General features: G+C 47.5%; 2 protein-coding genes across 2 annotated transcripts in view; one reads left to right on the forward strand and one right to left on the reverse strand.

Annotated features, from left to right (window-relative positions):
• The window catches only part of TPGS2 (tubulin polyglutamylase complex subunit 2), a 52,477-nt gene extending 36,400 nt beyond the window's left edge, over nt 1-16,077 (reverse strand). Inside the window, exons 1-2 of the mRNA XM_030191893.1 lie at nt 15,905-16,077; nt 2,063-2,142 (exon numbers count right to left, since the gene is read on the reverse strand). Of these exons, the coding sequence (XP_030047753.1) occupies nt 2,063-2,142; nt 15,905-15,974 (150 nt within the window). The 5' untranslated portion in view covers nt 15,975-16,077. The remainder of the gene's footprint in view (nt 1-2,062; nt 2,143-15,904) is intronic.
• Nucleotides 16,078-16,380: 303 nt separating this feature from the next.
• The window catches only part of LOC115461841 (protein hinderin-like), an 88,823-nt gene continuing 77,611 nt past the window's right edge, over nt 16,381-27,592 (forward strand). The window contains exon 1 of the mRNA XM_030191899.1: nt 16,381-16,447. Within this exon, the coding sequence (XP_030047759.1) occupies nt 16,399-16,447 (49 nt within the window). The 5' untranslated portion in view covers nt 16,381-16,398. The remainder of the gene's footprint in view (nt 16,448-27,592) is intronic.

The following is a 27,592-nucleotide window of genomic DNA, read 5'->3' on the forward strand; positions in this document are numbered from 1 at the left end:
CTGTAAGAGAGAGTTCAGTCTAGTCAGTGCTTTCTATCGTCATCTGCTGGCAGATGGAGATAACCCACAAGTCACTGGCTTCGTCTGCTGATAACTTTTCAGCAGGCTCTATGCTCTTACACCGAGAATCAAGAATCGTCCACTTTTTTCATTTAGGTCCAAATCTACTACATACTTTTTCTTCGTTGCCATTTTAAACCTGCACTAGAATCTGCGTGATGCCACATAAATGAAGCCTTGCCTCACATGATAAAAAGGAGCAATACGATTGAACATTTCAGTAGCACAGACTACTACTACTACTATAAATCACTTCTATAGCGCTACCAGTCGTACGCAGCACTTTACAATTGAACATGAAGAAAAGACAGTCCCTGCTCAAAAGAGCTTACAATCTAAATCAGGACAAACAGACAGGACCAATAAGGATAAGGGAAGGACAGACAGAAGGACACATAAGGATAAAAGTTACAAGTCAGGAGTTGAAAACAGCATCAAACAGACAAAGACTTTGTGTTATAAAGTGGTGGATTTTAAACTACTAGTTGTACTTGTATAGACATTACATGGAATGACATCAGGTGGAGTTAATCCTTGATATTTCCTACAGGGGCTGGCCAAGCAGACAAAATTCTGCGACATTACGCAGGGTGCGAAGCTAAGCGGGTTTGACCGTATTCTTATCGATGTATACCCATTTTGAATTCTATCCACTCATCTTCTGCATGATTTTGAGATAGAAGTAAGTGTCTTTTGATCTGATGCACAGAGTTGAAAGCTTACCATTTTGGGTTTCTTTATTTATTTGTTACATTTGTCTCCCACATTTCCCCACCTATTTGCTTACATGGCTTACATGGTACCGTATCGGTGTTCGCCAATTCCGGTATGAACAAATACAAGGTGATACTATGGTAGAATAAGGTACGTGTTTGATATACACATTGGGGGCCTCAGAGAGGAAGAGTTATGTATGTCCATTACGTGCTTTCACTGGGGTTATTTTTTTTTTTTTGTTACATTTGTACCCCGCGCTTTCCCACTCATGGCAGGCTCAATGCGGCTTACATGGGGCAATAGAGGGTTAAGTGACTTGCCCAGAGTCACAAGGAGCTGCCTGTGCCTGAAGTGGGAATTGAACTCTGTTCCTCAGGACCAAAGTCCACCACTCTAACCACTAGGCCACTCCTCCACTGTTGCTACTATTTGAGATTCTACATGGAATGTTGCTATTCCACTAGCAACATTCCATGTAGAAGTCGGCCCTTGTAGATCACCAATGTGGCCGCGCAGGCTTCTGCTTCTGTGAGTCTGACGTCCTGCACGTACGTGCAGGACGTCAGACTCACAGAAACAGAAGCCTGCGCAGCCTTCTACATAGAATGTTGCTAGTGGAATAGCAACATTCCATGTAGAATCTCCAATAGTAGCAACATTCCATGTAGAATCTCTAATAGTATCTATTTTATTTTTGTTACATTTGTACCCTGCGCTTTCCCACTCATGGCAGGCTCAATGCGGCTTCCATGGGGCAATGGAGGGTTAAGTGACTTGCCCAGAGTCACAAGGAGCTGCCTGTGCCTGAAGTGGGAATCGAACTCAGTTCCTCAGGACCAGAGTCCACCACCCTAACCACTAGGCCACTCCTCCACTCATTAATTATTTATGGAAATAAATTATGTGGTTATTATTTATGGAAAAGTCCATAAATAATTAATAACCACATAGACTTGGGATAGACACTACTTACTGTATCTCCGAGTACAAGCAATAAAGGACCTTCTCTTTGGTATTCTACCAGGCACCTGTGAACTGACTGATCACTGTCAGATGTGATGCTGAGCTTGATGGACCATTGACCTAACCTAGTTTGACACTATTTATTAGGATTTATTTATATTTTTGTGTTGCTTTTCAACACAAAACTGTTTCTAGGATGAAGGCCTCCATGGGAGATTTTGGTTAGACATATACTTTTTTTAGGAGAAAGTGAAAAGATACTAGGAGAAAGCAGTATAAATTTCATCTTACTTAAGTAACACTCTTCATGTCAAATACTTACCATCTCCCATGATACAATCATGTGACGCTCAGCAGGGTGCTTTTCTCTGAAGTTCACATCAGTCACTCCAGGAGACGTTTCTGAAGAGATGGCAGGTACAAAAGTATTATTTATTTTTTGTCAGAATTAGAATCCATTCATTAGTAAGGATGGAAGTTTAAGCAATTCTAGTAATGTTATAAGAGTTTTTGCTCTATTTTGAGTTTTCTTTACTTGCAGGAAGGCTTCTTTGTTTGAATGAGGATTTTAGTCTAGTGAGGGATTGCTAATTAGTGTCTATTTGGGTGATTTATATTCATAGTGAGATCTAGTGTTGTGGGTATTTGGATCTGTATTGTGTTAAACTGTGTTACCCTCCCTTCTGTTTTTTAAACACAGACTTTTCTCCCACTTCTTTAGAATTTTTGAAATATTCTGGGAGTTTTTCTCTGTGTTTTTTTTCGGAAGGTGGTGGAAGCCTGTGATGGTAATATTTACAGTGGAGCATAAAAGTCAGGCTCCCAGTTACACTGAGGCTATTTTTTTAAATTTAATATATTTTATCCTTCAGATCTGAATCCCCAGTGAGACACTATATTGGAGTGATGTGTTCGATAGTTTCTTTGTAGGTACAAAAGTATACAACAAGTTTGGTTATAACATAATATTACATAGTACTTTTTAGTACAACATTCTGGTACCTGTAGTGATCCTGGAAAAAAAATGATTGAATCTCTGTAGCATATGAAACATTTTACTAGAATAAAAAAATGATCATACAGGAATTGCAAATGAGTGTGCTTGATGGGTCAAGAAATCTTTATCTGCTGACATCCATCTGCTTTCAGGACCATGTATAAGCCCCTGGTCAGAAGAAATGGCTGTCAAACTAGACACATTGCTTTTTACGACACTCGATTTGTCTACTAGCAAGCTTATCACCAAAGGTCTTTCTAAAGACCCGTACAACAGATCATCATATCACGTGCTACCTACTGCACATATCAGCAGTTCTTCCTGGCGTCTGAGACTCAATAAACGACACGTTATTGAGCAAGACTCCTGATGCAGGCCTGACGGCCGAAACACAACAGCTGTGTCGAGTCTTTTCATCAATAAACAAGTTTTTTAAGTTTCTTGTCTCCAGGATTTGAATTTCTGTGGTCAAACATCCCACTCTCACTTACACTTGTGTTTTCCTGTGGGGAGTTCGAGTTCTCCGCTTGGCTGCGGATTCTTTTGAAACTAGACACATTTACATATAGGATATTTTGTGATGCAAGAAACATTAAAATAGATTCCAAGGCTCAAGCTAGGTCTTTCATGACTGGTTGTCTTCAAATAACACCCACCGTCAGATCACACTGATACCTGAAAGTACCAGCCTGGATGATGGTTTATAATTCAGTATCACTATATAGCAGCTGAACAAATATAACATTGGATTTTAGATTTAATTACTCTGCTTCCAAATCACAGTTCAACTGATTTTTGAACCAATTAACTGGGAAGACAGGGAAAGCAAAGTTACTCAACTGTAGCAGATGTCTCCAAGGACAGCAGGCCAAGCATTCTCACAGCTGAGTGAAGTCATCTGATGGAGCCCGATGCGGACGTTGACTAGCGAGATTAACTTAGTAGAACTTTCTAGCAGCTTCCCATCGTGCATGTGCTGATGCCTTCCCTCCTGACGTGTGAGCACAGGTACCTCAGTCATTTATTTATTTATTTTAGCGCATTTATATCCCACATTTTCCCACAAGCGCAGGCACAATGTGGCTTACAACAGTGCATGAAACAATAAAATAGGAAAGGGAAAACATAGGATGACAGAAAAGACAGAGAAAACATGAGGGGGTAAACTGTTCGGCAGGAGCCAGTGGATCAGAGACCCCGCCAACCAACAGCAGGAGAGTCAAATTGCCGGGCTCGGTAGGGAGTAAGCTTTCGAAAATAAGAATGTCTTTAGAATCTTTTTGAAGAGTGGATGGTCGGGCATCCCTTTTAATTGCTTCGGCAGGTCATTCCAAGATTTTGCACTGGTATATGGGAAAGTTGAGGCAAACATATGCTTGTATCGAACTTTCCTGCTGCTGGGATAGTGAAGACAGAGGTAGTTGCGCGACGACGGCAGAGCATTTCTAGGGGGTAGATCAACTAAAGAATACAACTCCAAGGGGAGGTGGGAGGGCATGCGTGGGATAAACATAAAGGAACCCTGTTCAGAAGGAATGGATCCTCAGGAGCTTAGCCGAGATTGGGTGGCAGAGCCGGTGGTGAGAGGCGGGGCTGGTGGTTGGGAGGCGGGGATAGTGCTGGACAGACTTATACGGTCTGTGCCAGAGCCATTGGTGGGAGGCGGGGCTGGTGGGTGGGAGGCGGGGATAGTGCTGGACAGACTTATACGGTCTGTGCCAGAGCCGTTGGTTGGGAGGAGGGCTGGTGGTTGGGAGGCGGGGATAGTGCTGAGCAGACTTATACGGTCTGTGCCAGAGCCATTGGTGGGAGGCGGGGCTGGTGGGTGGGAGGCGGGGATAGTGCTGAGCAGACTTATACGGTCTGTGCCAGAGCCGTTGGTGGGAGGCAGGGCAGACTTATACGGTCAGTGCCCTGAAGAGGACAGGTACAAATCAAAGTAGGGTATACACAAAAAGTAGCACATATGAGTTTATCTTGTTGGGCACACTGGATGGACTGTGCAGGTCTTTTTCTGCCGTCATCTACTATGTTACTATGTATGTGAGAATACTTGGCCTGCTGTCCTCAGAGAACATCTACTACAGGTGAGTAACTTTGCTTTCTCCGAGGACAAGCAGGCTATTGTGTTCTCACAGATGGGAATCCCTAGCTACCAGGCTCACCAAAAACAATGAACGGATAATAGGGGCTTGAAATGTCGAGGCACGAAAGTAAATTAACCGGAATCTATTTACATAATAGTTGTGAAGGTGCAGCCTGGAACTAACCAAACTGGGCCGGGGGGCGGGGGAGAGGAGTTAGATTCCAGGCAATGAAAAAATTCTTCAGGACTGCTTGCCTGAAACGGTTGTCATGTCGGATATCCTGCTCAATGCAGTAATGAGATGTGAATGTGTGGACAGATGACTATGTTTCAGTTTTCAAAAAAATCTCCTCTATGGAGGTTGACCTCAAGTGGGTGACCGACATAGCCATGGTTCTTACATTATGACTCTTGACATGACCCTCCAGAGTAAGCCCAGCCTGGGCATAAGCAAAGGAAATGCAATCTGCTAGCCAGTTAGAATTGTGTGTTTGCTGATGGCTACCCCCATCCGATTTGGATCAAAAGAAAGAAAAAGCTGGGTGGATTGTCTATGGGCTTTAGTCCCCTCCAGACAGAAGGCTAAGGCTTGCTTGCAATCCAAGGTATGCAGTACACTCTCGCCAGGATGGGCATGTGGTTTTGGGAAAAATGCTGGTCAAACGATTAAGATGGAATTCTGACACTAACTTAAGAAGGAACTTAGTATGTGTGGAGAACTACTCCATTGTGGTGAAACTTAGCTTAAGATAGATCAGCTACTAGGGCCTGAAGCTCACTGACTCTGCAAGCTGAAGTGACCTCCACTGAAAACACAACTTTCCAGGTCAAATACTTCAGATGACAGGAATCAAGTCACTCAATAGGAGCTTTCAATAGCTGGGTGAGGACAACATTGAGATCCCATGACACAGTTGGAAGTTTGACAGGGACTTTCTTAATAACAAATCTCACACGAAGCGAACAACTCGAGGCTGTACAGAGATGGGCTTACCTCCTATAGTGATGAAAAGCACTAATTGCACTTAGATCAAACCAGATTCAGAAAGGTGCAAGAGTATTCAAGCAGTTTTTGTGTAGGGCAGCTAAGGGGATCTAAGGCCTTGCCCTCACACCTGACAGCAAACCTCCTCTACAAAAATTAATAAACCTTGTCGAGGAGTGTTTCCTGGAAGCCAGCAAGATGCGGGAGACTCTCCTCTGGCAAATCTAAGGATTCAGATTGAATGCTTTCAACATCCAAGCTGAGGGCCAGGGATTGGAGCTTGGGATGCAGAAGAGATCCCTCGTTCTGCATGATGAACATTCAACATTCCAATCTCCACATATCTTCCAAGGACAACTCTAGAAGGAGAGGAAACCAAATCTACACTTGCCAGTAATGAACCATTAGGTTCATAGTTCTCTGGTCTTACTTGAATTTCAGCAAAGTTTTCTCTATGAGAGGTATTAGAAGATACGCGTATAGAAGATCTTCTCCCCAATGTAGGAGAAAGGCATCCGACTCTAGTTTGCCATTTGAAACAGAACTGGGGGACTTTGTTGTTGAGATGAGTGGCAAAAAGATCCAACAAGGAGGTACCTTACCCATGTTGGAAGACCACTTGTGCGGTTGCAAAACCCAAGAGGGCTCATTGCCACATTTCCACTGCTTCCTGACATAAGGGGTAGGATCCAGTACCCCCCTGCTTGTTTATATAGAACACTGCGACCTGGTTGTCCATCTGAACATGAATAATTTGGTTCTGTAGCTGAAGTCTGAAAGCTTTTAGAGTGTTCTAAATGGCACTCAACTCAAGGAGGTCGATATGGAAATCTGTTTGCAGAGCAGACCAAGTCCCCTGGGTGAGAAGTGAATCAAATTTTTTACTTTTTCAAAAAGTACTCAACTGTATTTTCAAACAGAGAGAACAAGAGTTAGGCTCATAGTTAGGCCCAAGGTACCCGATGCACTAAGACTACAGGACTGTCATGGAAATCACCCGATTACACTGGACACAACCTTTGAAGCCACTTGGGGTCTTCTGGGACATTGAGAAAAGAATACTGGCCAAATTAAACTCTGAACTGTGAACAGTAAAAAGAGGCAGCATTCAAACTGAGGTCAGTGCTGTGGCCTAAATGGGCCTAGGAACTTGAGAAAAAGAAAGACATGAAAACTATTTTAAAAGAAAGGACAAAAATACCAGGAAGGCACCGAGAATGAGAAAATATGTATTGAGAGGAGAAACAATGACTCATCCTTCCTGCTTCGTGGAAACGCGAAGATTGAGGAACCCATGCTTGCGCATCAGGCAACAAGACACCATGCCATGATGATGGGATGCTACTAGAAAGTTCTAAATTAATCTCACATCAGCGTCTGCACGGGGCTCTGTCAGATGATATCACCCAGCTGTGAGAATACAACAGCCTACTTGTCCTCGGAGAAACAAAGTTACTTACCTGTAGTTGGTATTTTCTGAGGACAGGACTTAAATCCTCACATCTGGGTGACCAGATGAGGTCTGGCATAGGAAACAGTATTCCAGCAACTTTTTCTAGAGGTCTTTGGATAGTCTCACTGCTCATGAATGCCTGTTCCTGCCTGCCAGTCTCACATGGGACTTCCTTAGACCATTATAATCTAAAGGAATACAACTCAGGGCAGGTGGGTGTGTTACGAGAACTTATGTCCTGGAAGAACACCTACTACAGGTAAGTAACTGATTTCTCCAAGTATGAACAGGAGTGCAAAATCCCCACGTCTGGTGTTCTGCCCCCATATTCATGGAGGCAAGGTAAATTGTTATGTATATTTAATATGAATATTATCTGTAGTCAATTGCATTGTTTGTGTAATAGATAGCAGTGTGTACTGGGGCTCCCCTCCCTATAGTTTGCAGTATCCTGTGATTGACTCCTTCTGAGCTTTCCCTATTGGCTGTTAGCTCTGAGCTAAGGCCAGCCCTCGCTTTCTGCCTCTGGGGGCTCAGTGAGAGAGTCCAGTCTTGTAGTATGCTTTGGTGATCAGCAGCAGTTCTAGGGGGCTGATCCCACCTTAATTTACTATAATTCCATCAAGATTTTTCACCTTTCCCCCAAGTCATTCCCCATTTATTTTCACTGATTCTCCTTTGAGTGTTACAGCTTTTCCTCTCAGCTGGCCATCTCCTTGCCTTTGGGGTGGCTCGATACAGACTATGTGCAGAAGGCAACAATTCTTTTCTAAGCAACTGAACTCTAAGTTGCATTTTCTTTGTTTATTATGAGTGCTACAATAAAGAAGATCTGAGAGTCTACTGGTAAAGCAACTACTTGAGTATGGTTTAAGATGACTGTTTAGCTACACTACACTTTGCCTAGAACAGTACATTTGGGGCTCACTAGCTACAACCAGTTTTCAAAAGAAAAAAAAAAAAAGAAAGACCGAAACAAGTAGTGGCACAACAGGCACCAATATTTTTGGTCACAACATGCCAAATCTACTATAATAAAAAGCACCTCCAACGTTCTGAAGCTGACTCCATGGCAGTGAAGGATTTGTAGGGCTCGTATTGCTTGTAACCATCTGTCTCACTGTCTCGCCCTCGCGTCATAATGTTATGATGTTGAGGGCTGAACACTGAGAGGGAAGGGGACGCAGCATAGTTGCCAGGCAGAGTTTCAGGGTCCCTCCCTCCGTCCGAGTTTCAGGCTCCCTCCCTCCCTCCCAGTTCCAGGGTCGTCGTTCCTCCCTCTCTCCCTTCCAGTTTCAGGCCCCCTCCCTCCAATGTTTAAAAGTCATGTTCACTTACCAAGTCAGGGTTACAGCGGCCGGCAGCAGCGGTAAAACGCGTGCAGCCTCGGCCCTTTTTTCTCTCTCAGCTGTGGTCCCGCCCTCATTTCCTGTTTCCGCAAGGGCGGGACCACAACTGAGAAAGAGAGAGAAGGGCCGAGCCTGTAAGCGTTTTACCGCTGCTGCCTGCCGTCGTAACCCTGACTTGGTAAGTGAGCATGACTTGGAGGGAGGGAAAGGGGGGGCGACCCTGGAACTTGGAGGGAGGGAGGGGACGACCCTGGAACTCAGAGGGAGGGAGGAAGACCCTGGAACTCGGAGGGAGGGAGGGAGGGGGCGACCCTGGAACTCAGAGGGAGGGAGGGGGGACGACGACCCTGGAACTTGGAGGGAGGGAGGGGGACGACCCTGGAACTGGGAGGGAGGGGAGGGTGACCCTGGCACACACTCAATCTCACACACACTCTCTCTCTCACAGACACACTTGCACCCAGTCTCATTCTCTCTCTGTCACACACACATACTCGCACATTCACTCTCTCTCTCTCTCTCACACACAGTCACTCTCACACACACTCTCTCAAACATACACACTCTGAGGAAAACCTTGCTAGCGCCCGTTTCATTTCTTTCAGAAACGGGCCTTTTTTTACTAAGTTTTCATATTTTCTATTCTCTCCCCCCCCCTTTTTTTTGGAGCATTTCATATTACTCTTAGCTCTAGAAAAGATATCTGATGAAGTCTTTAGTGAGAAGACCTTGGGTCCGAAGCCCATCTAGATGAGATCCCCAGTCCAGTCTGTTATAGCTGCTTAAATCGAAGGAATTTGGGAAACTGGAATGTATCATTTACCAGGACCGCGAGTCCTACAGAGGACTGGTGACAGATACGACATCACAGAGACTGCCCATAAACTAAGCCAACTGGGAGGATAGGATTCATTGAGCTTGCCTCAAATGGAGGTATGCCATCTATAAAGAAGACACTGAATTCTTCCCCTTCTTCAGGCAGGAATCGGATTATTTCTGCTTCCAGTGGGTTCTATCAATGCTTGATGTTGAGTGTGATCAAAAAATGTTGATGCATCTTCTGGGCCCATGGAGATTAATACTAGTCCCTCTCTTTCCCCCTGTTTACTAAGCTGCGCGGCAATGAGACATAGTCCATTCAAAATTGTTTAGTAAACAGGGCGGGGGGGGGGGGGGGGGTTGAGACATCTGCAAACAGAGGACAAAATGAATGGGATCATGGTAGGGTCCCAGGTATTATGAATGGGTATCCATAATAATATAGTCCTGTTGCTCTTGAAAAACCTTCTGAAGCCACTTGAAGTGATTTGATGATAAAGATACCCTGGCCAGGAACTCGGGGCCTAAAAATGGTCCAGACCATGCTAATGCAAAAAAATAAAGAAAACTTGAAAAACAATGAAAAGCCTGGCCAGGGAACTATCAGATATTTTGGAAAAACAGCACATGACTGCAACAGAGCTTACTAACAGTGAACAAAAACATAGAAGCTGAGATTGTGACAAAAAAGAGGTCCAATTGCTTCCACACAAAAGGTTAGACTGAGGAGGCCCTGCAAGCCAGCAGCGGGTGGGCAGGGCCAGTCTTAGAGGTGATAGGGGCTGTTGCACAGGACCTCACACTCCCAGGGGCCCCATGGCAGCCTTGGCATGTCCCTCTCTCTCCTTCTCCCCACTTGAAATCCAGCAGCTCTCCCTCCCTCCTGAATCCTGCAAAATGGCTTCATTCTCAGACACTGGACGCGATGAAGGCACACTGTTGTGCTGTGGCCGGCGCTGGGTCCTTCCCTCTGCCAATCTTGCCTGTGCTTTAATAGAAATCTCAACTGGAAGGCGGGATCGTCAGAGGGAAGGACTCGACGCCAGCCACAGCAGCGTGACTTAATTGCGGTTGTAGTCGGGGATGAAGAAACTTTAGAGAATCCAGGAGGGAGGGAGAGATGCTAGATTGCAGGTGGGAAGAAGCAAGGGAGGAATATGTTGGGACCAGTTTGGGGGGGGGGGGGAGGGAGTGAGGTGGATATATGCTGGACTATGTGGATGGGGTGGAGGGCTGCTAGATGGAGATGAGCTAAACACAGGGGAGATGGACATGTGCTGGGCTGGGGGAGGGAGCTGAAGGGAGATGTACATGTGCTGGCCTGGAGATGTGCTGGTCCAGGAGGATATGGAGATCTGATGAATTTAGGTGGTTGGATATGTATATGTTCTGGATGTGCCAGAAAGGAGAGCAGAAGAGGGGAGACAGAGAGAGAGACCAGACTGGGGGAGGGAAGAGACAGAGACCGGATCAGGGGGTGGGAAGTGGAACAGAAGGGGAGAGGTGCTGGACCCACAGATGGAGAGGAGTTACGCTAGACTACAGGCAGCAGGGGGACAGAGAGGGAGAAATGCTGGACCTGAGGTATGGGAGGAAGGGAAGAGAGAACAGGGCACAGACGAGATGCTGGGCATTGAGTACGAATAAAGGACACAGGGCAATGATGGAGAAGGGGTTGACAGGGATGCTAAGAAGGCAGATCCTGAACAGGAAGAGAGATGCTGGACAGGACAGATAGGGATGCAGAGAGAAGATGGATGGCAGACATGGAGAGAGAAGAAATGTGAAATGGACAGGAGATCGAAGAAAAGCAGAAGAGACACGGTCTGAATGGAAAAATAAACTGCTCAGATTACAAAGGTAGAAAAAAATATATTTAGTTTGAATTTATCGGTTAGCCAATGTATTGGGGATTTAGGGTCTGGTATAATATTTACAATTCTGACTTTTCACAGATAAGGTTGTTTCTCTTTCGGTCCTGGGAGTTAGTGCTGTTATGGTACAGTAAGGTTTTAAGTGTGTTTTTGCACGCGCATGCGCTTAGTGTTTTGCAGTGCAGGGATTGTGTACTGGTCTTTTGAGGTGACTTTAAAACTTTAATTTAATTTTAGCTTGTCATAACATCAGACAGGGTTTGTGAAATAATCAAATATACATACGTGTCAATTTTTACAGTAATGGGGGAATTTTAAATTTTAAAGTACTTTGCCCACATACCTGGATCTTTTCTTAATTAATATTTTTCTTTATATTCTCTTCTATGTTACGAGAATTGGAACTCCTAATTGTAGTGGACTTGAACGGAATAATTTCTGGTTATTTTCATTGCTTAATACTAGGTTTCCTATGATAGCATTGTGCTTATTTGAATTAGTTTATCTGAACAAGTTTTGTTCAATTTTCCTTTATTGAAATTTCATAAATACAAAATTTTAAAACAAATCTTGTCAACAAGGGGTGGGGCTAGGCAGGTGTCCCCAATAAATTGGTCTGCACAGGGCCCTGCAATTGCTAAGACTGGCCATGCAGGTAGGAACAGATGCAAATGCTTTCTAAGACTACCCAGCTGCTAGCTACAGAGCTTGGAGAGTTCTGTCCGCTAGACCTGAGGAGGGGAAGGAGATGGTCATGAGCTGGTGAGGCTTGGGGAGCCCCACCAGCCACTGCAAGGGAGATGTTAATTTGGTGAGGTCTAAGTCCTCTCCCCCACCCCCTTCGTGATTAAGACACTGATTGTGTTCAGTAGAAAATTAAGTGTATTTCTATTTTTATTTCTCCAGTGTTGCAGTACTTGCCGAGTTTAAGTGCTCAGGGTTCCCACTTCCGTTTTGGTGTTCACATTTCTAATCTGTGATCCCTTGTTCTGTATTTGGTGAAGGTCTGTCTGTGTTTTGTGTGAAGAAGTCATTTAAGGTTGTTTTATGTGTGGTAGTAATGATGGGTAGTGAAATCGAGGGAGGGGGCAGGGAAGAGATGGGATTGGGGGTCCCCTCCTTAATTTCTGCCCTGGGCCCCAGCCTGTCTAAAAAATGGCTCTGCTGCCAAGCTTCTTCTGATCCGATCCTTCTAAATATCACCCAGATATAAGAATTTTGCAATCCTGCTTGTTCGAGAATAAGAGTACATTAAAACCCTCAAATCATTATTTTTTAAGGAGCGACTCTGGTCCAAGCCTAGGGTGGAGTGACAAGATTAACAAAAAAGGCAAACAGCTTAAAAGTGCAAACATCCAGAGGGGCCAACTTTTCAAAACAAGTGTGGGGTACTGGAGCTGTGGGGGTGAAGGGACTAAGGCTGTACCAAATATTCATATTTGATTCAATTTGTCTCTGAATAGTGTCCCGAATACATTATTCATATTTGGAAGAATAGTGATTTAAATAATTCTGGGCTCTACTGTGCTAAAGCCTACTGAAATAAACAATTGATCTCTGATTTCACACCTATTTATTATATTAAAGCTCAATACCCACTTTTCATAATCAGTCTAATAATATTTGTCATTATTTTGTATTTGGCAGAACAATAAAAAATACCATACGGGACAGCTCTAGAGGGGTCTCATGCTCAACAAGAACGAATTACTCCTCACCCAGTGCACACACACAGCTGCACCATTTACTTATTTATTTGTAGCATTTGTATCCCACATTTTCCCACCAATCTGCAGGCTCAATGTGGCTTACATTTGCCGTCATGGCGGTTGCCATTTCCGGGTAACAGAATTACAAATGGAGTTGCGTTAAGGTGCATACATATAAGGTAACATCGATGAAACATATCATACATGAAACAGTTCATGGTATATATATCTATATATCTATATATATAAAACTCACCCTCAACGTTCTATTGTCTGCTGACGTCACTGAAGCCAAGGTTCGTATGTTCGAAGCTCTGAAGCCACGAAAATCACAGTCTCTGGGCCCCGCCCTCGCGCCAAACGTTATGACGTTGAGGGCGGAGCAGATTCTCACCTCCAACGATCTACTCAGGCCACAAACTCCGGATTTCCACACTGTAGCTCTGCTCTGCCCTCGCGTCAAAACGCGATGACGTCGAGGGCGGGGCACGAAAACCGCCACCCACACAAAGCTACAACGGAAACAGCAGAGGTGCACGCCACGAACCAGGTAAAACCGCGACAAGCCATGCAGCCATGAAACCCTTGCTAGCGCCCGTTTCATTGTGCTCAGAAACGGGCCTTTCTTTACTTATATATATATATATACCATGTGCATACTTACATAGAGGCAGATGCACTAAAGCTAAATGAGCCTTTAATGACTCTCCAACGAGGAAAATTTGATCCGTTGCATGCATCAAAGGGCTTTTACAGAGGAAGCCAGCAGCTAACGAAAACGGAATGGAGATGAGCAATTAGTGTGAAAACCCCATTGAAACGACATGCACTAACCTTTTCCGATTGCCTTTACGCAGGAAAAAGGCAGGAAATCTAACGAGAGGTCTGGACCTCTCGTTAGGACAGCTCTGTGCCAGGAAAAATCATTAAGTGAAAAAATAAACAAACTTTGAGCCAATCCCAGCGCAGACCCCTACGTAGGTTACCGACGTCAGACAGGGGCGGGCCCAGGAGGAGAGAGACGCGCGACAGAAGCTGGGCGAAGGCAGGCATCAGCTTTCTTCTTGCCCGTGCAGCGCCTTCAGACAGAGGAGAGAGGCGCTGCACGGGCCCGGTAAGAGGGCCCGATGGAGGAGGGGAATGGCGGTGACGACCCCAAGAGGGGGCGGGGCACAGGGTGGAGGATGTTGGGAGGCGGAGCTGAGGGGAGACAGAGTAGTGAGGAAGGGAGGGGGGCCGGGGCTGCTAAAGGTACGTTTGCTTTTCTTCTTGCTTTTTAATTTAGAATGCAGGGGGAAGTGGGGCGGGGGGAACGGCGACCACGGGTGGGGGGGGCAAGGACGGCCATACAGGACGCTCCTGACCAGCGCCTTTGCCCCCTCCCGACCCTTTTTTTTAATTTTTGTTTTGATTTGGGAGCCATGTGCTTGTGATTTGACTGTGTTTTGACTGTTTGTGGCATGCGCAGAGCAGCTAACATAACGCTTGGCTGCTCTGCGCATGATTTGGGGGCCGATTAACGATGTGTATTGTGATTCTTTGATACATTGTACGTTTCAATACCGATCTCAGCATGTGTGACTTTTTTTTTTTGGTGCATTTTTCGTTATTTTAAAATCGTTAGGGACTTTAACGATTTAGATTTTTTTACGTTTGGTTGCTGCATCTGCCTTATAGTGAAGAGGTTCTTGAGTGATGATTGGAAATTTATTTATTTATTTGTTACTTATATCCCACATTTTCCCACACATGCAGGCGCAATGTGGCTTACAGAGAATTACATAAGAGTACAAACTTAACAGCTAAATGTAACAGCAGGGCTTTTTTGAGGGGGTACTTGGGGGTACTGAGTACAGGCACCTTTTCCACTGTCTGCTAAACTTGATCCATGGTTCTGGTATTTTAATGAAAGAGCTCAGGTTCTACATACAAATTCTGCTATGACTGGTTGCAGGGGTCCTGGTTATTGTGGGGTGAGTCCCTCAATGATCACTCCACCCTTGAAGGGTGGCCTGGCATTTGAGTACCGGCACCTTTTTTGCTAGACAAAATGCACTGTATAACATACCGACTATGGAGAGACCATGTTCGACATTAGGATAGAAGTGATATTGTTTGTTCACTAACAGTAAAGAGGTTAATCAGACAGTGAGAAGATTTCGGTTGTGTCTGGGTCATGTATAGTCTTATTATTACATAGTAACATAGTAAATGACGGCAGAAAAAGACCTGCACGGTCCATCTAGTCTGCCCAACAAGATCAACTCATATGTGCTACTTTTTGTTTATACCCTACCTTGATTTGTACCTGTCCTCTTCAGGGCACAGTCCGTATAAGTCTGCCCAGCACTATCCCCGCCTCCCAACCACCAGCCCCGCCTCCCACCACAGGCTCTGGCACAGACTGTATAAGTCTGCCCATCATTATCCCCGCCTCCCAACCACCAGCCCCGCCTCCCACCACCGGCTCTGGCACAGACCGTATAAGTCTGCCCAGCACTATCCCCGCCTCCCAACCACCAGTCCCGCCTCCCACCACTGGCTCTGGCACAGACCGTATAAGTCTGCCCAGCACTATCCCCGCCTCCCACAACCGGCTCTGGCACAGACCGTATAAGTCTGCCCAGCATTATCCCCGCCTCCCAACCACCATCATTAGTATTTAGGATGGTTGTTTATGGTATGCCTTCTTGAACAGATCTGTTTTCAGTAGCCTTCGGTAGATGGTTAGGTCTTGCGTTGTTTTTATGGCCTTCGGTAGTGCGTTCCATAACTGGGTACAAATGTATGAGAAGCTGGTTGCGTATGTGGATTTGTATTTTAGCCCTTTATTTCCCACCCTTCCCGAACCCAGCAGGCACCAGTCCCTCCTGGGGCAGCTTCCCTACTCACCCAGCACTCTGCTGACACCCAGGGTCAACGTTTCCAGGTAAGGTTTAGTCCTGCCACTCTTCGCTTCCATCCCACAGCCGGTCCCACTCCAGCGCAGCACAGAATGAATGAGAATGATCTATTTCCCTTTACATGCTAAAACCCCTCCCTCCCATTGAACACGAACGATAGCTTCCCTCGTCACTAGGAGACGCAGCAGGTTTCGACACTGGAACTCACCGCGAGACCACCAGAGCTTTTATTTGACATGTCGGGGGTTGTAGTTTTTTTTACGCGCCCTAGCTATAGTCAGAAAGGAACTCGAACTACAAATCCCAACACCCTCTTCGACCACCGCTCGCTCTTCCTTGCTGTTCGCCACCGCCCAAGCGAACAGTTGTAGAAGCGGTGGCCCAATAGAAACAGAGTCCGAGAAGCGGGCTAGCCAATGGGCTGCAGCGCTCTGGGGGCTCGGCCTCTCGCGCTTGAAGCTACTGGGTGGCGGCGGTTTGAAGATGGCGGATGTCACTGGTGAGGGCAGAACGGTTTACTGGAGTAAAGACAGTATCCTTCCTTTTTGCCGCCTTGGTGGTGGAGAGTGACCAGAGGGGCCAAAGCAGGAAAGCCGAGGGTATCCGAGGAATGGCCAGTTAGTGCGTGACGCAGTCTTAATATGAAGCAATGAGAGTGAGGCTCTTTTGCTGTAGAAGCTGGGGTTTTTTTTTGGGTTCCTGTTTGAGATATTTTATTTACATTTTTTTACCCCGCGCTTTCCCACTGATAGCAGGCTAAACGCAGCTTACAGATTATATACAGGTACTTATTTGTACCTGGGGCAATGGAGGGTTGAGTGACTTGCCCAGAGTCATAAGGAGCTGCCTGTGCCTGAAGTGGGAATTGAACTCAGTTCTTCAGTTCCCCAGGACCAAAGTCCACCACCCTAACCACTAGGCCACTCCTCCACTGTAGCTACTATTTGAGATTCTACATGGAATGTTGCTATTCCACTAGCAACAGTCCATGTAGAAGTTGGCCCTTGCAGATCACCAATGTGGCGCAGGACGTCAGACTCACAGAAACAGAAGCCTGCGCGGCTGCGCAGGCAGGCTTCTACATGGAATGTTGCTAGTGGAATAGCAACGTTAACATTCCATGTAGAATCTCCAATAGTAGCAACATTCCATGTAGGATCTCCAATAGTATCTATTTTATTTTTGTTACATTTGTACCCTGCGCTTTCCCACTCATGGCAGGCTCAATGCAGCTTACATGGGGCAATGGAGGGTTAAGGGACTTGCCCAGAGTCACATGGAGCTGCCTGTGCCTGAAGTGGGAATCAAACTCAGTTCCCCAGGACCAAAGTCCACCACCCTAACCACTAGGCCACTCCTCCACTGTTGCTACTATTTGAGTTTCTACATGGAATGTTGCTATTCCACTAGCAACATTCCATGTAGAAGTCAGCCCTTGCAGATCACCAATGTGGCCGCGCAGGCTTCTGCTTCTGTGAGTCAGACTCATAGAAACAAGCGTGCGCGGCTGCAAGGGCAGACTTCTACATGGAATGTTGCTAGTGGAATAGCAACGTTAACATTCCATGTAGAATCTCCAATAGCAACATTCCATGTAGAATCTGAAATAGGGAAAGGGAACTGGGACTTGATATGCTGCCTTTCTGTGGGGTTTACATAGTATATACAGGTACTTATTTGTACCTGGGGCAATGCAGGATTACTAGTACTTAACATTTCTAGAGCGCTACTAGGGTCACGCAGCGCTGTACAGTTCAACAAAGAAGGACAGTCCCTGCTCAAAGGAGCTTACAATCTAAAGGACGAAATGTCAAGTTGGGGAGTCTACATTTCCTGAATAGAGGTATGGTGGTTAGGTGCTGAAGGTGACATTGAAGAGATGGGCTTTGAGCAAGGATTTGAAGATGGGCAGGGAGGGGGGCCTGGCGAATGGGCTCAGGGAGTTTATTCCAAGCATGGGGCTGAGGCTAGGCAGAAAGGGCGGAGCCTGGAGTTGGCGGTGGTGGAGAAGGGTACTGAGAGGAGGGATTTGTCTTGAGAGCTGAGGTTACGGGTAGGAACGGAGGGGGAGATGAGGGTCACAAGGAGCTGCCTGTGCCTGCAGTGGGAATTGAACCCAGTTCCTCAGGACCAAAGTCCACCACTCTAAACCACTAGGCCACTCCTCCACTAGCAACATTCCATGTAGAAGCCTGCCCTTGCAGCCGCGCAGGCTTCTGTTTCTGTGAGTCGTGCAGGACATCAGACTCACAGAAACAGAAGCCTGCGCAGCCTTCTACATGGAATGTTGCTAGTGGAATAGCAACATTCCATGTAGAATCTCCAATAGTATCTATTTTATTTTTGTTACATTTGTACCCTGCGCTTTCCCACTCATGGCAGGCTCAATGCGGCTTACATGGGGCAATGGAGGGTTAAGTGACTTGCCCAGAGTCACAAGGAGCTGCCTGTGCCTGAAGTTGGAATCGAACCCAGTTCCCCAGGACCAAAGCCCATCACTCTACCCACTAGGTCACTCTTCCAGATATCTTAAACTTATATGTAATTTCAGTTTGGGCCACGCTTTTTTACTGGTAAAACTCATGTTCGGTACATGTTACAAATCACAGAAAGCAGTACTAGGTGAAGATTTTTTGTTGTTAAATGTGGTTAGAGAGCGATGCTTTCCATAACTCCCGATATCTAAACGTAGATTCCATATCATCAAGCTGATCAATCCATAGACTGGTGGGTTGTGTCCATCTACCAGCAGGTGGAGATAGAGAGCAAACTTTTGCCTCCCTATATGTGGTCATGTGCTGCCGGAAACTCCTCTGTATGTTCTCTATCTCAGCAGGTGGTGGTCACACACAGCAGCAGCTCTGGCTAGGCCTCCAAGCCTAATCCTTAGGTTTTGTTGAGGCCTGGGGTTGAGGGCTCTTTTGAGCAAGTGCAAACCTGGTGGTGCCAGGTCCCTCCTTTTCTCCCCCCCTCCCGCTGGCTCCGTTTAAAAAAAAAAAAAAAAAAAATTTTTAAACGTCCTTAAAGGCGTTTAATTCGACGTTTCTTTAAACGTTCATTGCAGCTACTCACTGGGACACCAGTTCGTTACAGCTCGGAGCGGCAAGCAGGTAATTTTACCTTTTTATAGCGGGCAGGGGGTTCCCCGATTCTTCTCGTGGCACATGGCGTCGGAGGGCGAGGGCGCAAAGGGTCGCTCCCCGGATCGCTGGAGCGCTTCTAGAGGGGATGCGGGGGTTTTACAGCCTGATTCGCCCTTGATGGGTGACAGTTTAGTGACCGATGAATGTCCCGGTCCTTCCTCCGGCGTGGCGGTTTTTCCCGCCATAAACGCCCATCCCCCGCTCCTCGCCTCCGCCATCTTGGCCGGCCACGCGGCTCGGACGGCTTCTTCGGGGGCCGCCCTTGAGGTTGGAGACATTAATGCCATGAACGCCCTTAATTTGGGCGACGGCACAAAACCGGCTAATGTTAAGAGCCGTTCTTCCCGCGCGGCTCCTTCGCGGAGTTTCGCGCCGGACGCCATTTTGGATGCGCAGCATGTCTCTCCCCCGCTATTTCGAGCGCCGGTTGAGAGTGCGTCTAGGGCTGTTGCCCAGGCTGCGGAAGTGCACAGTCTGGGGGGTTTCTCCCCCGAGTTTGTTTTGCTGCTGCATCAGGCCTTCCTCATGCACAACGCTGCCCCTGCTCCCTCGTCTGGTAAAGAGGTTGAGGTTCCCAGAGGCAAACGCCCTCGGGTTGATTCCCAGGCCTTGGAGGAATTTGTCTCCTCCGATGTAGATGAGGGCAGCGTGTCTGAGGTCTCCCAACGGTCCTTTGCGGATTCCTTGGAGGAGACGGATCCCCGCTCGGTTGGAGCGGATGACCCCTCTGCAGCGCGGCTTTTTAGCCCAGAGGATTTGCCCAACCTGTTGTTACAGGCCATGGACACTTTGAAGATTTCCTCTCCGGAGGACGTCTCTCCCTCAGCCCCTGTTGGCTCTGCCATTATGCTGGGGACGAAGCGCCCGCCTAGAACCTTCCACGTGCATGATGCCATGCACACCTTAATTTCGGCTCAATGGGATGCCCCAGAAGCGAGCCTTAAAGTGGCTAGGGCTATGTCCCGCCTCTATCCTTTGGCTGTGAGTGAGCGTGAGGCCTATCTGTGGCCTACCGTGGATTCTTTAATCACTGCGGTGACTAAGAAAACGGCGTTGCCGGTGGAAGGTGGCACGGCCCTAAAGGACGCCCAAGACAGAAGATTGGAGGCGGCCTTAAGGTCGTCCTTTGAGGCGGCTGCTTTAAGTTTGCAGGCCTCAGTTTGCGGCTCCTATGTGGCCAGGGCGTGCCTGACTATGGTGCAGCGGGCTTCCCCCTCGGATCATTCCTTGAGGGCTGATTGGCCGGCCCTGGAATCGGGCTTAGCCTATTTGGCAGACTTGCTGTATGATGTCTTGAGAGCCTCAGCTAAAGGCATGGCTCAGACAGTCTCTGCGCGGCGGTGGCTTTGGCTGAAACATTGGTCTGCTGACCACGCCTCTAAATCCCGCCTGGCTAGATTGCCTTTTAAAGGCAAGCTGCTCTTTGGGGTCGAGCTGGACAAAATCGTGACCGATCTCGGCACGTCTAAGGGCAAGAAGTTACCAGAGGTCAGGGCTCGGGCTAGTGCTCGTCCCGGTACCTCCAGAGGACGGTTTCAGGAAGCCCGTCGGTACCGCCCGGGCAGGTCGGGTTCTTCTGCCCCCTCTTCCTTTAAGAGGAATTTCTCCCCCAAGCAGCATTCCTTTCACAGAGACCGCCGTCCCGGAGGTGCTCCCTCCGGTCCTCCCCCAGGGTCTCGTACCCAATGACGGGGTCTTGGTCCACGCCCCAGTGCAGATTGGAGGACGGCTGTCCTCGTTTCTGGGCGAGTGGACCACAATAACTTCAGACGCTTGGGTGCTGGAAGTCATCAGAGACGGCTACAAGCTAGAGTTCTGCCGACCCTTAAGAGACGGGTTTGTACTCTCTCCCTGCAAGTCTCCGGTCAAAGCTGTGGCAGTGCAGCAGACTTTGGACAATCTGATCCGCCTGGGTGCGGTCGTTCCGGTGCCAGAAAGTCAGCTTGGCAAGGGGCGTTACTCCATTTACTTTGTGGTACCAAAGAAAGGAGGTTCTGTCCGGCCTATCCTCGACCTCAAAGGGGTCAATCGGGCCTTGAAAGTGCGGCACTTTCGCATGGAGACTCTCCGCTCTGTTATAGCGGCAGTGAAGGCAGGGGAGTACCTGGCATCCTTGGACATCAAGGAAGCATACTTGCATATTCCCATCTGGCCTCCTCATCAACGCTTTCTGCGTTTTGCAGTCCTGGGCCGACACTTCCAGTTCAGAGCCCTCCCGTTCGGGTTGGCTACTGCTCCGCGGACCTTTTCCAAAGTAATGGTGGTCATAGCGGCCTTCCTGCGAAAGGAAGGAGTACAAGTCCATCCTTATCTGGACGACTGGTTGATCCGAGCCCCCTCTTATGCAGAGTGCGGCAAAGCTGTGGACCGGGTAGTTGCTCTTTTGAGCTCCCTGGGATGGATCATCAACTGGGAGAAAAGCCAGCTGCGCCCGACTCAGTCCCTGGAGTATCTGGGAGTTCGATTCGACACCCAAGTGGGCAGAGTGTTCCTGCCAGACAATCGGATTGTCAAGCTTCAGGCTCAGGTGGACCAGTTCCTAGTAGCCTCTCCGCTTCGGGCTTGGGACTATGTGCAGCTGTTGGGCTCTATGACGGCCACGATGGAAGTAGTGCCCTGGGCCAGGGCTCATATGAGACCACTACAACAATCTCTGCTGCAGCGCTGGACTCCGATGTCGGAGGATTATGCTGTGCGCCTTCCCTTGGATCCAGCAGTGCGCAAGGCGCTGAGCTGGTGGATGCAGACAGACAAGTTGTCTGCGGGAATGCCTCTGGTGACCCCAGAGTGGATTGTCGTCACGACGGACGCCTCTTTGTCGGGCTGGGGAGCCCACCGTTTGGGAAGGACAGCGCAGGGGCTCTGGTCTCCTGCAGAGGCAAAGTGGTCTATCAACCTCCTGGAACTCAGAGCCATTCGGTTGGCGCTTTTGGAGTTCATCCCGGTACTGGTGTTGAAGCCTGTACGGGTCCTGTCGGACAATGCCACGGCTGTGGCCTATGTCAACCGCCAGGGAGGTACCAAGAGCGCCCCTCTAGCCAAGGAGGCTATGAGTCTATGCCAGTGGGCAGAAGCGAACCTGGAACAGCTGTCAGCGGCCCACATTGCCGGAGTCATGAATGTCAAGGCGGACTTTCTCAGTCGCCATACCTTGGAGCCCGGAGAGTGGCAGCTATCTGCTCAGGCGTTCTTGGACATCACGAAGCGCTGGGGCCAGCCGAGCCTAGATCTGATGGCGTCATCGGCCAATTGCCAAGTGCCGCGCTTTTTCAGCAGAGGACGGGACCCTCGATCCCTGGGAGTAGATGCTCTTCTCCAACAGTGGCCGACACAAGAGCTTCTCTATGTGTTCCCGCCCTGGCCCATGTTGGGCAGGGTGCTAGACCGGGTGGCAAAGCATCCCGGCAGGGTAATCCTGGTGGGTCCGGATTGGCCCAGACGTCCCTGGTATGCGGACTTGATCAGGCTCTCAGTCGACGATCCTCTGCGGCTGCCAGTGGAGCAGGGCCTGTTACATCAGGGTCCCGTGGTGATGGAGGATCCCTCCCCCTTTGGTCTTACGGCCTGGCTATTGAGCGGCAGCGTCTGAGGAAGAAGGGCTTCTCAGACAAGGTCATCGCCACTATGCTGAGAGCGAGGAAGCGCTCTACTTCTACTGCTTACGCCAGGGTTTGGCGTATCTTTGCAGCGTGGTGTGAAGCAGGCTCACTTTCTCCTTTCACTGCTCCAATTTCTTCAGTGTTGGCGTTCCTGCAAGAAGGTCTGGACAAAGGCCTGTCGCTCAGTTCCCTTAAAGTCCAGGTAGCGGCTCTGGCTTGCTTCAGGGGCCGCCTGAAGGGTGCTCCCCTGGCTTCGCAGCCAGATGTGGTGCGCTTTCTCAAGGGAGTTAATCACCTGCGCCCTCCTCTGCACTCAGTGGTGCCTGCGTGGAATCTCAACCTGGTGCTAAGAGCATTGCAGAAGCCGCCGTTTGAACCCTTGTCAAGGGCATCTCTGAAAGACCTGACGTTGAAAGCAGTCTTTTTGGTGGCTATCACTTCAGCCAGAAGAGTTTCCGAGCTCCAGGCGCTCTCATGTCGAGAGCCTTTTCTGCAGTTCACTGAGGCAGGAGTGACTATTCGCACAGTGCCTTCCTTTCTGCCCAAGATTGTTTCTCGCTTCCATGTGAATCAGCAGCTCTGTCTCCCTTCCTTTCGTAGGGAGGACTACCCAGAGGAGTACTCTGCTCTTAAATATCTGGATGTGAGACGAGTCATCATCAGATACTTGGAAGTGACCAATGATTTCCGGAAATCGGATCATCTGTTTGTCCTGTATGCAGGTCCTCGTAGGGGTCTGCAGGCTGCTAAGCCTACAGTGGCAAGATGGGTCAAGGAAGCCATTGCAGCGGCTTATGTGGCCGCGGGTAAGGTGCCGCCTATCCAGCTGAAGGCTCACTCCACAAGAGCTCAGGCGGCCTCGATGGCAGAGGCCGGTTCCGTCTCCTTGGAAGAGATATGCAAGGCGGCAACTTGGGCTTCGGCCCATACATTCTCCAAGCATTACCGCTTGACTGTGGCTGCTCGGGCGGAGGCCCGGTTTGGAGCTTCAGTGTTGCGGTCAGGGATTTCTATGTCCCGCCCTGGGTGAGTACTGCTTCGGTACATCCCACCAGTCTATGGATTGATCAGCTTGATGATATGGAAGGTAAAATTATGTATAATCATACCTGATAATTTTCTTTGCATTAATCATAGCTGATCAATCCATAGCCCCTCCCAGATATCTGTACTGTTTTTATTCTGGTTGCATTTCAGGTTCAAGTTCAGTCTTCAGTTACTTCAGAAAGACTTCGTGTTCAAGTTTTTTCACTTGGATTCTTCAAGAGTTAAGACGAGTTTGTGTTACAGTGAGCTGCTGCATTCCTCTCCCCTCCGTTTTACGGGGCTGGATTGAGACTTAAAATTCTGCCGGCACTCCCTCCCGCTTCGTGCGGCTGTAGGGCAGTTTTGTACCCCTCCCGCTTCGGCGGTGTTAGGGTCAGTCAGCTCCTCCCGCGGTTGCGGTTGCAGGATAAGCCAGATCCCCCCGCATCGGCGGGTGTGGTGTCCCTCCCCCGCTCCGCGGGGATAAGCTGGACGGATTCCCCTCCCCCACTTGTGTGGGGATGAGCTGGGTTAATTCCCCTCCCCCGTTTCGGCGGTGGTGAGCTGGGCAGAGTGTCCCTTCGTGGGTGTAATTCTCTAAGTGCTGAGTCCTGCGGATGGAGCTTTGATATCGACATACTGAGGAGTTTCCGGCAGCACATGACCACATATAGGGAGGCAAAAGTTTGCTCTCTATCTCCACCTGCTGGTAGATGGACACAACCCACCAGTCTATGGATTGATCAGCTATGATTAATGGAAAGAAAATTATCAGGTATGATTATACATAATTTTACCTTAATGAAAAGGAAAGCTGTGCTGTTTAGTACTCTTTCACAAGTGTGTGTTTCCCATATGAATTGGCATTTCACTCATTTGTTTTGTTGGTCACAGTCTTAGATGGACATATTTATTTAATGCTATTTATAATGATGCCATTCCGTAAAGAAGTGCCCAAGATGAGTTAAAAGACTCAAGAGCAAATCATCTTATTTTAATTGCGCTTATGATCATCTCTGCTGCTGTTCATAAATAAGCATATGTCTTCAGAGTTTTGTCAAGGAAACTGCTGTGTTTTGTATGGTGTGTCTGAGTTCTGTACTAAATTACAGATGGTTTTGGTGAGGCAGGCAGCGGTGTTTTAGTGATGAGATGAATTTGGGCTTTCTTTAGATGACAGTTTTTTGAGGCCACTGACATAATCTCTGGTGTAAATGTAGGTTTTCAAAAATGCCAGTAACATAGTAGATGACGGCAGAAAAAGACCCGCACGGTCCATCCAGTCTGCCCAACAAGACAACTCATATGTGCTACTTTTTGTGTATACCCTACTTTGATTTGTACCTGTGCTCTTCAGGGCACAGACCGTATAAGTCTGCCCAGCACTATCCCCGCCTCCCAACCACCAGCCCCGCCTCCCGATCTCGACTAAGCTCCTGAGGATCCATTCCTTCTGCCCAGGATTTGCACAGGATTCTTTTATGCTTATCCCACGTATGTTTGAATTCCGTTACCGTTTTCATTTCCACCACCTCCCGCGGGAGGGCATTCCAAGCATCCACTACTCTCTCCGTGAAAAAATACTTCCTGACATTTTTCTTGAGTCTGCCCCCCTTCAATCTCATTTCATGTCCTCTCGTTCTACCGCCTTCGCATCTCCAGAAAAGGTTCGTTTGCGGATTAAAACCCGAATCTATTTTGTGTTGACAGGAATCTAGCACCTGCAAACTCTGGATATGTATGAAACTGTGGTCCCTACTGGACCAGAGATTTACAGAGAAATACCATAGGATAGGCCCCTTGGAAAATTCACTTGTAAGTGCATGGGTATGAAGTAACAGCAGATTTGCAAGTAGATAATCATAAGACCCATCTAGCATTGCTAACCGGTTCCAGATTTTTCTGGCAGTATTTACTCCATTGCATGGTGAGGCTTGAAGTCTTGCTCTTCTTAGAGTTTGCAATTGATACATCAAGACTACAAGTTCTTATATCGGAGTTCTGCTGTGTGTCTTCATGCTTGAACTGGTTCCATCTCTGCATGGTCAGTATGATTCAAGCTCAGCATTTTTTGCTTGGTTCCATCGCTAAGTTGAAATTCTGATAGTGTTTTTTTGCAGATCCCTAATTTGTGATTCGGAGTCCAGGGTGACTCTGAGCACGGTCCCGCCATTGTTGCCATTTCCCTTCCCCTTCCCTTCCTACTATTCTCCGGGAAGAAAATCATCCTGGGAATTTCCATGTGCTGCTTTATATTGCAATCGTGGGCCTTTCTGGTACCTTCAGGCCACCAATGGATGTCTGGACATAGGGCAATGCAGCCTCATATGCAGCCATAGCTTACTGGATCCGGGTGCCTATTGCTTGGGCATATGTCCTCTGAGTGCGTCTCCTCGTCACACATTTTCCAGACCTTGTCTGGTTGATGGTTTCGGCTAGGTCTAGGACACCCTTCGGGCCGTTACATAAGAACATAAGCATTGCCATACTGAGACAGACTGAAGATTTCCAACAGTGGCCAATTCAGTAGCAAGATCCCAGAACAGCAAAACAGATTTTATGCTGCTTATGCTAGAGTATGTAGTGGATTTTCCCAAGTCTATCTTAATGGCTTATGGACTTTTCTTTTAGGAAATTATCCAAACCTTTTTTAAATCCTGCTAAAATAACTGCTTTTACCACGTTCTCTGGGTTACTCGTTGAGTGAAGAAATATTTTCTCCAATTTATTTTAAATGTACTACTTAGTAGCTTCTTTGTGTGCCCCCTTGAAAAGAGTAAACTAGTGATTCACATCTACCTGTTCCACTCCATTCAGCGTTTTATAAACCTCTATCATATCAACCCTCAGCCATCTCTTCTCCAAGCTGAAGAGCCCTAGTCGCTTTAGCCTTTCCTCATAGGGAAGTCCCCATCCCCTTTATCATTTTCGTCGCCCTTCTTTGTACCTTTTCTAATTCGACTATATCTCTGTAAGATGTAGTGACCAGAACTGCACACAGTATTTGAGGTGTGGTCACACCATGGAGCAATGCAAAGGCATTATAATATTCTCAGTTTTGTTTTCCATTGCTTACCTAATAATTCCTAATATTCTATTTGCTTTCTTAGCCACCGCCGCACACTGAACAGAGGGTTTCAACGTATCATCAACAATGACACCTAGATCCCTTTCCTGGTCAGTGACTCTTAATGTGGAACTTTGCATCACGTAACTATAGTTTGGGTTCCTCTTTTCCACATGCATCACTTTGCTCTTACATTAAACATCATCTGCCATTTGGATGCCCAGTCTCTTAAGGTCCTCTTGTAATTTATCACAATCCTCTTGCGATTTAACAACTTTTGAGTATCTTTTTGTCATCAGCAAATTTAATTACCTCACTAGTTACTCCCATCTCTAAATCATTTATAAATATGTTATAAAGCAGCAGTCCCAGCACAGACCCCTGGGAAACCCCACTATCTACCCTTGTCCATTGAAAATACTGGAGGAGTGGCCTAGTGGTTAGGGTGGTGGACTCTGGTCCTGGGGAACTGAATTCAATTCCCACTTCAGACACGGGCAGCTCCTTGTGACTCTGGGCAAGTCACTTAACCCTCCATTGCCCCATGTAAGCCGCATTGAGCCTACCATGAGTGGGAAAGCGCGGGGTACAAATGTAACAAAAAAAAAATACTATCTGTTTTCTATCTTTTAACCAGTTTGTAATCCACAATAAAACACTACCTCCTATCCCATGACTCTCCAATTTCCTTTGGAGTCTTTCATGAGGTACTTCTTCAAATCCACAGTCAGCAACCTAAAAAGTGGAAGAAAGTTCCAAGAAACTGCCCAGAAGTCTAATATCCTATATAATAATTTGCACCTCTAACATTCTACGTCTGGATGCCTGGGTTCGTAATATCC

This window comes from Microcaecilia unicolor, chromosome 2 (assembly GCF_901765095.1).
Source record: "Microcaecilia unicolor chromosome 2, aMicUni1.1, whole genome shotgun sequence".
NCBI classification, from domain to species: domain Eukaryota; kingdom Metazoa; phylum Chordata; class Amphibia; order Gymnophiona; family Siphonopidae; genus Microcaecilia; species Microcaecilia unicolor.